Source organism: Amblyraja radiata, chromosome 22 (genome assembly GCF_010909765.2).
Source record: "Amblyraja radiata isolate CabotCenter1 chromosome 22, sAmbRad1.1.pri, whole genome shotgun sequence".
Classification (NCBI taxonomy): Eukaryota; Metazoa; Chordata; class Chondrichthyes; order Rajiformes; family Rajidae; genus Amblyraja; species Amblyraja radiata.
The window spans coordinates 29,743,154-29,757,484 of NC_045977.1; the positions used below are offsets into that span (position 1 = coordinate 29,743,154).

Genomic DNA, 14,331 nt, shown 5'->3' on the forward strand with positions numbered 1-14,331 from the left:
TCTGAAATAGTACAGTAAAATCTGGAACTATTCAGTAGTCAGAACTGATTAAAAGTCGGTGATCCGAAATGATAATTTTGCTTTTCCTCTGCATACATGTTGAGTTTTCCCATTTCAGTTTTGTCAATGATGTTTCACATTTAACATAATGAGAAAAATCACACCCCTCAAGAATAATTTTAATATCAAGGTGCAATAGTGGTGTGGAATAGAATACCAGAAGCACTCAGTTCAAATACAACATGATTAAATACAGGACAAATATAGGAAGCATGTTCTGCAGAATACTTGATCAAAAGTTCCCGGGGTTATATGCAGAACAAAGCTCCCTCTATTTTGTTGCATCAAATACTCCCAGGCCAGAAGCTGGATAAGATAGATAAAGGAGTAATAATTCCCTACTCTGCCCCATTGTACAAACTGCACATAATGCACGAACAAGACATTCACATCCACTAACCTCACCTTTTGGTAGAGTAGTGCAACAAATGCAAATGTTACAGAATGGTTTTTGTGCAAGTTGGATTTCAACCCAAATTAACCTGTTCCTAATGTCCATTTGTCTCAATTATTTCTTCTAATACTTGGAGAATTAAAGTACTTCCATGCCAGCACATGTTGTACGTGACCATGGCACATTTAGTGGGACTATATATAGGGTGGGGGCTGATGCAGGCTCTGGAAGAATTTATTTGCCCCAATAAAAGTTACTTTGAAGGGGAAAATACATTTTTGATATAAGTGACTGTAATGAGATTAGTAAACCTGCAAATTATTACCAATTCTTTTTATTTAAGAATTATCAATGTAATGTCCATGTCCAAGCACAATTACTATACAGGGACTTGTTTTTAATAACCTTACTTATTCAGGTTCTCACTTTATGGTTTAATCTAAAATCTACTGAACCCATTATACCATTGGTTGTAATGGTATTGGTTATAACGCTATTACTTAGCCGTGAAAGAAGAAACTCATGATTCCCTTTAATGCCTAATTTCCTTATTTTAAATGTATTTATACATTTGAATGCTTCATGAAAGTGCACAATTTGCCCATATTAATACTATATTGTATTGTTCATTGTTCATAGCAAAAGGATTTGAGTATAGGAGCAGGGAGGTTCTACTGCAGTTGTCTTGGTGAGACCACACCTGGAGTATTGCGTACAGTTTTGGTCTCCTAATCTGAGGAAATACATTCTTGCCATAGAGGGAGTACAGAGAAGGTTCACCAGACTGATTCCTGGGATGGCAGGACTTTCATATGAAGAAAGACTGGATAGACTCGGCTTGTACATGCTGGAATTCAGAAGATTGAGGGGGGATCTTATAGAAACTTACAAAATTCTTAAGGGGTTGGACAGGCTAGATGCAGGAAGATTATTCCCAATGTTGGGAAAGTCCAGAACTAGGGGTCACAGTTTAAGGATAAGAGGGAAGTCTTTTAGGACCGAGATGAGAAAATCATTTTTTACACAGAGAGTGGTGAATCTGTGGAATTCTCTGCTACAGAAGGTAGTTGAGGCCAGTTCATTGGCTATATTTAAGAGGGAGTTAGATGTGGCCCTTGTGGCTAAAGGGATCAGGGGGTATGGAGAGAAGGCAGGGATGGGATACTGAGTTGGGTGATCAGCCATGATCATATCACATGGCGGTGCAGGCTCGAAGGGCCAAATGGCCTACTCCTGCACCTATTTTCTATGTTTCTATGTATTCATGAATGAATTCTAAACATTGACCAGGTTATACAAAGGTCTTCAATGCAAACAGGTTTCAACTAAATAACTTTGGAGAGCAAGATGACAAACCACATCATTAGAAAACCACTGATTCACCTCTTGTAGTGTAGCAGTACACAGTTCAATTGCAATATAATAAAACTGCTTGTCCCTTTCAGTACAGAAATAGCGAATGACATTGGGATGCTCATCAGATTCCCGAAGGAGCTGAACTTCACGGTCAGCAAAATTGAAACACTCAGGGAGAATTCTTTTCACAGCAACATTACGGTCATCAAAGGTGCCCCTGGAAAATGAACAGGATATCAGTTACTTTACTGGGTACAAAATGCAAACTGGACAGTTAAAAAAAAAAGTAATAAGAATAAGTACATAAAAAATAAAGCTCTATAGATACAAGGTCAGTGTGAGGCAAAAAAAAAAAGATCCCACTTACTGATAGTGTCTACACCTGCAAGATTGATATGAGGGAATAGTTTATCAACAAGCTATCTGATGGAGATTGGATAAATTACAGATAATGATTCAGGTATTGGAAGGAGATTGATGGACTGATTGAATGGTGCCAGAACAACAACCTTGCTCTCAACGTCAGTAAAACCAAGGACTTCCTTAGAAGATTGAAGAGATTCGACATGTCGACTAATACTCTCTTGAGCTTTTACAGGTGTGTGACAGAGAAAGCATATTGACTGATTGCTTCGTCAACTTGAATGCTCAAGAATGTAGTAGATTACAAAAAGTGGTGAACACTCCACAGTCCATCAGGGGTAGTGACTTCCCCACCATCAAAGGGATCTATAGGAGACGCTGCTTCAAAAAGTCAGCCAGCATCGTCATGGACCCACACCATCCTGGCCATGCTCTCATTTCACTCCTGCCATCGGGAAGAACTTATAGGAGTCTGAAAACTGTGTGTTGAGGAACAGCTTCTTCCCAACAACCATCAGGCTATTGAACACTACAAACCCCAACTGAACTCCAAACTACGAACTGCCTTGGTTGCACTAAGGACTTCAGGTTTTGTTTTGCACTATATTGGGTTTTTTAATTTATTGAACTTTAAATATATATATTTTTGAGTATTGAGTACTGCATCTACAAACTTGTTTTGCTGTTGCAAGTAAGAATTTCATTGTTGCACTTTGGTACATAGGACAATAAAACACTTGACTCTTGAGATTCCAGCATCTACAGTCTCTTGTGTCTCCATGAAAATACTTCTTTGTGTTAATAGCTTTGAGAATCATTCTCCATTAAAAATGCCACTAAGATTGGGATTCAATTGTAACTTCAAAAGATAACATATTTTTGCTAGGTATTAATAGAGTTTGAAGCAAGGGTAGTGAATTAATATGGAGTATTGACCTTTATTGAATTGATTGGTGGACAGGCCCAAGCAATGGATGGCCTCCTCGCTTCCTATGTTCCCTCCCCCTACGCTCCATCAATGTCATTTTATGGAACTATCTGTGAGGAGGTGCAGCAGACTTGGGAATGAATCTTCCTCATTTCAAGTGGAGAAAGAATTAAACTCTACCCAGTATCTGAAACTCTGTATCAAAGCAAGAAGTTGACATTCAGCGCAAAGTAAAGCATTTAAAGCTCCAATACATACCAGGAGTTCTAACTTTGACACTAGCAGGAAGGGTTACATTTTCAAAAACAGATATGATGCTCACTGATCCATTCTTCCACAGATTATTAATAAGATTACATATCACTTAGGACTTTCCTTGTCTTACCGAAAAACAAATGTTCCCTCGGCTCCATGACCCAGTACTTCTTTTGGGTTGAAGGAAATCTTTCCTATTGTAACTAAGTTGGTTGCTGCACCTGGATCAGAGAGAAGATAGAACTCCATTGACTTATTGAACAGTAGCAAGGCCATTTGTTTGGCAGACCTCAAGATTCAAAAACATTCCCCCTATTCTTAACTCATTATTTGAATCTAGGCTCCTCATTTAATTAATGTCTGGGAATGGAGCACAGTAACAATATGACTTCTTTTAAAAGGATAATTCTAATCAACTTGATAAAAAAGCAATTCTCTTATGTAATATTTATATTTGAGTAATTAGAAATTGGTAAAAGTGAGACAGATTGAGACATGATGGAAAAACAAACTAGCTGGGAATTATGTGGAAATTAGGGGCACTTAAAAAAAATAATCTAGGTTATCAATTTTAAAACTCACTATCTTCATTGGTATTAGGACTTTTTTGTGAGAGACCTACATCTTGATCAGACTATCATCAGAGGGGAAATTAAGGAGAAGCATATTTCAATGCTCCTCTGCCACATCAATATGTGTCCACATCATGAATGCCCAAACCTAGTAGTAATTGTTACACATTGTTCCTAATAATAATAATATTAATAATATGCATTACTACTGCTACTGCTGCCAAGTTTCTCACATGTTGATACTGAAAATTATCCCCTGTACCGTTTGTCAATAGAGAGGTAGCAAGATGAACAAAATAACAGAGGACAAAATTAAATCAGAATGAGAATTAAGTTGGAACCTTTCATTAACCTTGAATTTATGATACAAATACTGACAATTAGCAGGAGAAAGCAAAAATGAAATGGAGAGATTGAAATGAAATTGGACATTGTGGTGGGATACAAAAGAAATGTGAAAAATGAAAACTGGTTGGAAAAGTGAATAAAAAATATACAGGATCCTGGATTTTCTAAGTAGTGGCATAAAGTACAAGAGCAAGGAAGGGATAATGATTTTTTGTGAAACACTGAGTTGGCCATGAATGGAATATTTAGTTTAGACCTAGTGTGGAAACAGGCCCTTTGGGAATCAAGTCCATGCCAATCAATGATCGCCTGTACACTAATTCTATCCAACACACTAGGGACAATTTACAGATGCCAATTAACCCACAGACCTGCACATCTTTGGAATGTGGGAGGAAACTGGAATACCCAGAGAAAACCTACGAGGTTATATGGCGAACGTACGAACTCTGTGCAAACAGCACCTGCAATCATGATCGAACCCAGGTCTCTGGCGTTGTAAGGCAGCAACTCTGCCGCTATGCCACAGTGCCACCCTAATATTGTGTTCGCATTAGCAGAGGTCAAGAACGAGGGGACCTAGATTGCATGTGACAAGCAAAGATACCAGAATTGACAAGAGGAATTATTTTTAAAGCTGCAGTGGCTAGGGTCTAGAATGCATTGCCAAATGCAGTAGTGTAAGCATATTCAAAAGGGATAAATAGTTAATGGAATGTATTGCAGGACTATGAGGAGAGCCAAGGGGAGTAGGACAAGTTTGTCTGCACCTATGCAGAGCTGGTATGTGCTGAAATAAATCTGTAAAGTGTGACAACATTATTTTGCTATGTACAGTGGCTTGCAAAAGTATTCATACCCCTTGAACTTTTCCACATTTTGTCACGTTACAACCACAAACGTAAATGTATTTTATTGGGATTTTATGTGATAGACCAACACAAAGTGGTGCATAATTGTGAAGTAGAAGGAAAATGATACATGGTTTTCAAATTTTTTTACAAATAAAAAACTGAAAAGTGTGGTGTGCAAAAGTATTCAGCCCCCCTGAGTCAATACTTTGTAGAACCACCTTTCGCTGCAATTACAACTGCAAGTCTATTGGGGTATGTCTCTACCAGCTTTGCACATCTAGAGACTGAAATTTTTGCCCATTCTTCTTTGCAAAATAGCTCAAGCTCAGTCAGATTGGATGGAGAGCGTCTGTGAACAGCAATTTTCAAGTCTTGCCAGAGATTCTCAATTGGATTTAGGTCTGGACTTTGACTGGGCCATTCTAACACATGAATATGCTTTGATCTAAACCATTCCATTGTAGCTCTGGCTGTATGCTTAGGGTCGTTGTCCTGCTGGAAGGTGAACCTCTGCCCCAGTCTCAAGTCTTTTGCAGACTCTAACAGGTTTTCTTCCAAGATTGCCCTGTATTTGGCTCCATCCATCTGCCCATCAACTCTGACCAGCTTCCCTGTCCCTGCTGAATAAAAGCATCCCCACAGCATGATGCTGCCACCACCATGTTTCACAGTGGGGAAGGTGTGTTCAGGGTGATGTGCAGTGTTAGTTTTCCGCCACACATAGCGTTTTGCGTTTAGGCCAAAAACTTCAATTTTGGTCTCATCTGACCAGAGCACCTTCCTCCACATGTTTGCTGTGTCCCCCACATGGCTTGTGGCAAACTGCAAACAGGACTTCTTATGGCTTTTTTTCAACAATGGCTTTCTTCTTGCCACTCTTCCATAAAGGCCCGATTTGTGGAGTGCACGACTAATAGTTGTCCTGTGGACAGATTCTCCCACCTGAGCTGTGGATCTCTGCAGCTCCTCCAGAGTTACCATGGGCCTCTTGGCTGCTTCTCTGATCAATGCTCTCCTTGCCCGGCCTGTCAGTTTAGGTGGACGGCCATGTCTTGGTAGGTTTGCAATTGTGCCATACTCTTTCCATTTTCGGACGATGGATGAACAGTGCTCCGTGAGATGTTCAAAGCTTGGGATATTTTTTTATAACCTAACCCTGCTTTAAACTTCTCCACAACTTTATCCCTGACCTGTCTGGTGTGTTCCTTGGGCTTCATGATGCTGTTTGTTCACTAATGTTCTCTAACAAACCTCTGAGGCCTTCACAGAACAGCTGTATTTATACTGAGATTAGATTACACACAAGTGGACTCTATTTACTAATTAGGTGACTTCTGAAGGCAATTGGTTGCACTGGATTTTATTTAGGGGTATCAGAGTAAAAGGGGCTGAATACTTTTGCAGGCCACACTTTTCAGTTTTTTATTTGTAAAAAAATTTGAAAACCATGTATCATTTTCCTTCCACTTCACAATTATGCACCACTTTGTGTTGGTCTATCACATAAAATCCCAATAAAATACATTTACGTTTGTGGTTGTAACGTGACAAAATGTGGAAAAGTTCAAGGGGTATGAATACTTTTGCAAGCCACTGTATATATGGAAAGAAATTCACATTTAGTTGTTAGTAATTTAAGACCATTTTCAGATAATAAAAGAACATAAGAAAATAGCAGGAGTAGCCCATTTGGCCCTTCAAGCTCATCTCACAATTCAATATGTTCAAGAAGGAACTGCAGATGCTGGAAAATCGAAGGTACACAAAAATGCTGGAGAAACTCAGCGGGTGCAGCAGCATCTATGGAGCGAAGGAAAACGTTACCTATTTCCTTCGCTCCATAGATGCTGCTGCATCCGCTGAGTTTCTCCAGCATTTTTGTGTACCCTCACAATTCAATATGGCTGATCTGAACTGGACTTTGTCTTATCTTCTGTGCCAGTCCCCATAGTCCTTCATTCCCTGAACTTTCAAAATTTGCTCTCAATGATCCAGCTTCCATAACCCTCCAGAGTAGAGAATTCCACATATTCACCATCCTCTGCTGGAAATTCTTATGCACCTCCATTTTAAAGGACTGCCTTAAACCTTGTAACTATGTTCCCTCTATCTACCATTAGTTGAAAAATGTTGACATATATCCAGTCATGTCTCCTCATGATCTCTTATGTTTCAATACGATCACCACTCATTCGTCTAAACTCCACATTAAAATCTGATTTCTTTAGCTGCTCATAAGACAACCCTCCCATCCTAAGAATTAGCCCAGTGAATTTATTTTGAACTGCCTCCAATGCAAATGTATCTTTTATGATGTAAGAGGTTCAAAACTTTGCACAGATATTTGGTACATTCACTTGGTCTATTCCCATTTTCCATTACTACGTTTCCAGGAGATACTGATATTGCATGCTTGGTGAGATGGTACATTACACTTTGTAGTTTATTCGAAATGACAGAGTAAGTTGAAAAATGTGTTTAAGAAATGAACAGCAAATGGATTGCCTACATTGTGCCCAATTTTAAGAAGGGTTACAATAAATGGCCCAACTGACAATGCCAGTTTCCCCCCCGTTTGACATTTCACTTCATTCTACTCTTTACTGCTCCCATTCATTCTTTGTGTCATGTTCAGACCCTCCACGATATTAGTTAATGATAATGTTCCAACTTAATTCTCACTCTGATTTAACTTGTTCCTCTTTACTACCTTGTTCATCTTGTTACTTCCCCACAGAAAATTATTTCCTATGGTGTCTGTCAATGTCAATCAAAAAGAAACTTGGCAATTCCAGTTGTACTGTTTGCTTTTATTTTTCTTAAAATCACACACTGTCTGACAGACAGCCCACTTACTACTAGGTATGGGTATTCATAAAAGATACATTTGCATTGGAGGCAGTTCAAAATAAATTCACTGGGCTAATTCTTAGGATGGGAGGGTTGTCTTATGAGCAACTAAAGAAATCAGATTTTAATTGCGCATGAATCTCAACATGATAAGAGTTACATTTGTAATAGGTCGTCATTAATTCATCAAATGGACACAAAGTGTTGGAGTAACTGAGTGGGTCAGGCAGCATCTCTGGAGAAAAAGAATGGGTGATGTTTCGGGTCAGAACCCTTCTTTGCTGCCTGACCCGCTCAGTTACTCCAGCACTTTGTGTCTATCTTCAGTATAAACCAGCATCTGCAGTTCCTTCCTACTCACAACGTCATTAATTCCTCCTTTGTTTTGCCCAAGGATAGACAATTCTTGTTTGACTGATTAGAATGTAGGATACTTGTTTTCTGGAAAAGAGAACAAATTTGCAAACAAAACCATAGATAAGCTCAATACCAACCAGCCACTATTTCATCATAACAGAGAGTACCATTGTACAAACTGTTATCAGGAGGTTGCTCTGATGATTGGTTACTGCTGTCACGAACTGGGGAGTTGGGTCCTTGGGCTTCTTTTTGGGAAGTTTGAGATATTTCCGTGCATTCTGAAGAAGTCAAATTGTTCTGGTCACCAGAGGGTGAGGGCTGCTGCTGAAGCAGCTGGAAATTCTCCTCCAGTTGTTGTTCCAGCTGTTGCTGTTGTAATTTCTGCTGCCAGTGCATTTTCTGTCACAGAAAAGATGGAGAAAAAGAGCAGATAGGGTATCTTTCCCAACAATGTAGAACAATTAGGCAGATTGATTTCTTAAATGGATTTCAAACAAAGATATTATCACTGATACTGTATGTAATGAACATTAGCTTACTGGAGTGGAACTGTGGGTAAGGGGTGAAGGGGATATTCGTTAGGTTGATGGCTGAGAGCATGTATCATTGGATCAATAGCTTAATAACAGGGAGGTTGTGGTCCATTTAACATTGTATTAATTGATGATGAGTGGAGGTTTATGAAACAATGTTTTAATTGAGAGAGCTGGGGATAGCATTATGGGCCTGTCCCATTTAAGCGGCTTTTTAGGCGACTGCAGGAGACTTTGCAGTCGCCACATGTTTGCGGGTGGTTGCCGGGGAGCCGCCTTCATGGTCGTGAGGAGTTCCCACATTTTGGGAACTAGTCGCGGCCTCATTATGGTCGCCGAGAATTTTTCAACATGTTGAAAAATTAGCGGCGACTAAAATGAAGTCGCCATGGAGATTAACGACAATTCTCGAGCTGTAGGTGGGTCTCAAGGCGGTCCTAGTGGATTGCCAGGAGGTCGGAGGTTCTCAGAGGTTCCCGTAGGTTGGAGCCGGTAAATTTAATTGGCTCATTGGGGGGAAAAAATAAGTAATCAGTAGTTTTCAGAACCAAGGAACCGACTGGTAATGTTAAATGTCCGCTGAACTTCACAGCCGTCTATCTCTGGCTTCTTAAAAGTTGTCTCTACTCCTTCTCCCCTCTCTTTTAAAGGACTTACCGTACACTGTGCTTTAGCTGTCTTAATTACAGCGCTAACCTTCCTGTTCATCGCGGTGTGTGTCTGTATGACCTTGGCTTTGCACTGTGGGAATTTTTTAGACAGCGCTCCCCCCGCTTGCCCTGGCCCTCGCCTTTGCAATGCGTGTGTGTGTGCGTGCGTGTGTGTGTCTGACAGTCACCGTTCCAGTTCCGGGTTTTTCATGCGACTACCAGCTACTTGACAGTCACCGGCAGTCCGCTGAAAAATCGCCTAAGTGGGACAGGCTCATTCGATCAGTGGAGGAGAGTGTGAGATTGTGACACTAGATTTAATAGAGGGATTTGAATGGTGGAGCAATTAGTGTAACTGTTGGCTAACACTGGTGAGCTGGAATGACTGTAACATCAGGTTAAGTGAGGGAAGCTGGGTGGGAGAAGGGTCCAGCAGAGAATGTAGAAGGGGAGCTGAAGGAATAGAATAACACAATGTTAAGTGAGCTGAGAGCCACCATATCATTATATTAATGGTAGGAAGCTGAAGTGCATATGATCATTATTCAACTTGTCATCAAAAATGAAGCCTTGTATTATTATCAGAAGACTAATGAAGATTGGAGGCTGTTTTAACCACATTACTGAGGCGTGATATTACTGTACCGGAAACATCACTTACGTTTGGATACATGACTAGAAACACCACCCAACATCCTATTAGTATAGCAAGTATGGTTGCAGTCACAATATCTTGGTTTCCCAATTCAGGCACAGTCTCTGTTGCAGCCTCTTGCTTCACTTCACTGTCCATCCGATAACTGTCATCAAATGATTTTGATTGTATCTGGTCACTTGGCATCATAAACTTAAGAACAGTTCAAAATTGTTAGTTTACAACGTAAACATACAATACTGCTATATAACTAAACATCTCTCAATAAATATGATTTATTGGGAGCTGAACATCCAGGGATATTCAATATTCAGGAGGGATAGAGAGAAAGGAAAAGGAGGTGGGGTAGCGTTGCTGATTAGAGAGGAGATTAACGCAATGGAAAGGAAGGACATTAGTTTGGAGGATGTGGAATCGGTATGGGGAGAGCTGCGAAACACTAAGGGGCAGAAAATGCTGGTGGGTGTTGTGTACAGGCCACCTAACAGTAGTAGTGAAGTTGGAGATGGTATCAAACAGGAAATTAGAAATGCGTGCGACAAAGGCAAAACCGTTATAATGGGTGACTTCAATCTACATATAGATTGGGTGAATCAAATTGGCTGGGGTGCTGAGGAAGAGGATTTCTTGGAATGTATGCGGGATAGTTATCTAAATCAACATGTAGAGGAACCAACGAGAGAGCAGGCTATTTTAGACTGGGTATTGAGTAATGAGGAAGGGTTAGTTAGCAGTCTTGTTGTACGTGCCCCCTTGGGCAAGAGTGACCATAATATGGTTGAGTTCTTCATTAGGATGGAGAGTGACATTGTTAATTCAGAAACAATGGTTCTGAACTTAAAGAAAGGTAACTTTGAGGGTATGAGACGTGAATTGGCCAAGATTGACTGGCAATTAATTCTAAAAGGGTTGACGGTGGATATGCAATGGAAGACATTTAAAGACTGCATGGATGAACTACAAAAATTGTTCATCCCAGTTTGGCAAAAGAATAAATCAGGGAAGGTAGTACATCCGTGGATAACAAGGGAAATCAGGGATAGTATCAAAGCGAAGGATGATGCGTACAAATTAGCCAGAAAAAGCAGCATACCGGAGGACTGGGAGAAATTCAGAGACCAGCAGAGGAGGACAAAGGGCTTAATTAGGAAAGGAAAAATAGATTATGAAAGAAAACTGGCAGGGAACATAAAAACTGACTGCAAAAGTTTTTATAGATATGTGAAAAGAAAGAGATTAGTTAAAACAAATGTAGGTCCCTTGCAGTCAGAAACAGGTGAGTTGATCATGGGGAACAAGGATATGGCAGGACCAATTGAATAACTACTTTGGTTCCGTCTTCACTAAGGAAGACATAAATAATCTGCCGGAAATAGCAGGGGACCGCGGGTCAAAGGAGTTGGAGGAATTGAGTGAAATCCAGGTTAGCCGGGAAGTGGTGTTAGGGTAAATTGAATGGATTAAAGGCCGATAAATCCCAAGGGCCAGATAGGCTGCATCCCAGAGTACTTAAGGAAGTAGCTCCAGAAATAGTGGATGCATTAGTAATCTTTCAAAACTCTTTAGATTCTAGGAGTAGTTCCTGAGGATTGGCGGGTAGCAAACATAACCTCACTTTTTAAGAAGGGAGGGAAAGAGAAAACGGGGAATTACAGACCAGTTAGTCTAACATCGGTAGTGGGGAAACTACTAGAGTCAGTTATTAAAGATGGGATAGCAGCACATTTGGAAAGTGGTGAAATCATTGGACAAAGTCAGCATGGATTTACAAAAGGTAAATCATGTCTGACGAATCTTATAGAATTTTTCGAGGATGTAACTAGTAGCGTGGATAGGGGAGAACCAGTGGATGTGGTGTATCTGGACCTTCCAGAAGGCTTTCGACAAGGTCCCACATAAGAGATTAGTATACAAACTTAAAGCACACGGCATTGGGGGTTCAGTATTGATGTGGATAGAGAACTGGCTGGCAAACAGGAAGCAAAGAGTAGGAGTAAACGGGTCATTTTCACAATGGCAGGCCGTGACTAGTGGGGTACCGCAAGGCTCAGTGCTGGGACCCCAGCTATTTAGAATATATATTAATGATCTGGATGAGGGAATTGAAGGCAATATCTCCAAGTTTGCGGATGACACTAAGCTGGGGGGCAGTGTTAGCTGTGAGGAGGATGCTAGGAGACTGCAAGGTGACTTGGATAGGCTGGGTGAGTGGGCAAATGTTTGGCAGATGCAGTATAATGTGGATAAATGTGAGGTTATCCATTTTGGTGGCAAAAACAGGAAAGCAGACTATTATCTAAATGGTGGCCGACTAGGAAAAGGGGAGATGCAGCGAGACCTGGGTGTCATGGTACACCAGTCATTGAAAGTAGGCATGCAGGTGCAGCAGGCAGTGAAGAAAGCGAATGGTATGTTAGCTTTCATAGCAAAAGGATTTGAGTATTTGAGCAGGGAGGTTCTACTGCAGTTGTACAGGGTCTTGGTGAGACCACACCTGGAGTATTGCGTACAGTTTTGGTCTCCAAATCTGAGGAAGGACATTATTGCCCTAGAGGGAATGCAGAGAAGGTTCACCAGACTGATTCCTGGGATGTCAGGACTGTCTTATGAAGAAAGACTGGATAGACTTGGTTTATACTCTCTAGAATTTAGGAGATTGAGAGGGGATCTTATAGAAACTTATAAAATTCTTAAGGGGTTGGACAGGCTAGATGCAGGAAGATTGCTCCCGATGTTGGGGAAGTCCAGGACAAGGGGTCACAGCTTAAGGATAAGGGGGAAATCCTTTAAAACCGAGATGAGAAGAACTTTTTTCACACAGAGAGTGGTGAATCTCTGGAACTCTCTGCCACAGAGGGTAGTCGAGGCCAGTTCATTGGCTATATTTAAGAGGGAGTTAGATGTGGCCCTTGTGGCTAAGGGGATCAGAGGGTATGGAGAGAAGGCAGGTACGGGATACTGAGTTGGATGATCAGCCATGATCATATTGAATGGCGGTGCAGGCTCGAAGGGCCGAATGGCCTACTCCTGCACCTAATTTCTATGTTTCTAGCTTTCCCTGTCCATGAGGCATAATATTTGATCATTTTTTATCTATTGGAGGTCAGGGGTAAATTGCTTTTCATGTGTCTCTCAAAGTTTTGTTTGTTAACACGAAAGATAACTATCACTTTAGGTATAAAGTTTCATATCAATCGACAGGAGGAATGGAATTGACTTAAAAATGTGTTTCATATTTCCCATTCTTACCAAGAGGGTTATTGACCTTAGGTACACAAAATTGCTGGAGGAACTCAGCGGGTGCAGCAGCATCTATGGAGCGAAGGAAATAGGCGACGTTTCGGGCCGAAACCCTTCTTCAGACTGATGGGGGGTGGGGAAAGAAAGAAGGAAAAAGGGAGGAGGAGGAGCCCGAGGGCGGGCGGATGGGAGGGTGGGAGGAGACAGCTAGAGGGTGAAGGAAGGGGAGGGGCGACCGTTTCGCCAAACACCTCCGCTCAGTCCGCCTTAACCTACATGACCTCCCGGTGGCTCAGCACTTCAACTCCCCCTCCCATTCCCAATCCGACCTCTCTGTCCTGGGTCTCCTCCATTGCCAGAGTGAGCAACAGCGGAAATTGGAGGAACAGCACCTCATATTCCGTCTGGGGTCCTTGCGCCCTTATGGCATCAACATTGAATTCCCCCAATTTGGCTAGCCGGTGCTGTCCCCTCCCCTTCCTTCACCCTCTAGCTGTCTCCTCCCACCCTCCCATCCGCCCGCCCTCGGGCTCCTCCTCCTCCCTTTTTCCTTCTTTCTTTCCCCACCCCCCATCAGTCTGAAGAAGGGTTTCGGCCCGAAACGTCGCCTATTTCCTTCGCTCCATAGATGCTGCTGCACCCGCTGAGTTCCTCCAGCAATTTTGTGTACCTTCGATATTCCAGCATCTGCAGTTCCCTTTTGAACACGGGTTATTGACCTTATATAGGTTTATAATATTATGAAATAAAACAGAGAGTCAGTATAAGGTAGATAATGAATATAGGATAGCTCAGGTGCCTGCAGTTTTTCTTCTGATTTTCATCGACCAATGTGCCTCAAATTTCTATATACAGACTGCACACAGACAAAAGTGGGTGTGGGGGGGGGGGGGGGGTGCAAATCACCAAAACC

General features: G+C 41.4%; 1 protein-coding gene across 3 annotated transcripts in view; it reads right to left on the reverse strand.

Moving 5' to 3' along the window:
- The window catches only part of ern2 (endoplasmic reticulum to nucleus signaling 2), a 77,333-nt gene that overhangs the window by 8,772 nt on the left and 54,230 nt on the right, over window positions 1-14,331 (reverse strand). For 2 of the 3 annotated variants that reach the window (XM_033040882.1, XM_033040884.1), the window contains 4 exons: window positions 10,185-10,370; window positions 8,475-8,739; window positions 3,487-3,577; window positions 1,838-2,027 (listed from right to left, as the gene is read on the reverse strand). In XM_033040882.1, coding sequence (XP_032896773.1) covers window positions 1,838-2,027; window positions 3,487-3,577; window positions 8,475-8,739; window positions 10,185-10,370 — 732 coding nt within the window. The remainder of the gene's footprint in view (window positions 1-1,837; window positions 2,028-3,486; window positions 3,578-8,474; window positions 8,740-10,184; window positions 10,371-14,331) is intronic. The other variant, XM_033040883.1, reaches the window with a different exon arrangement.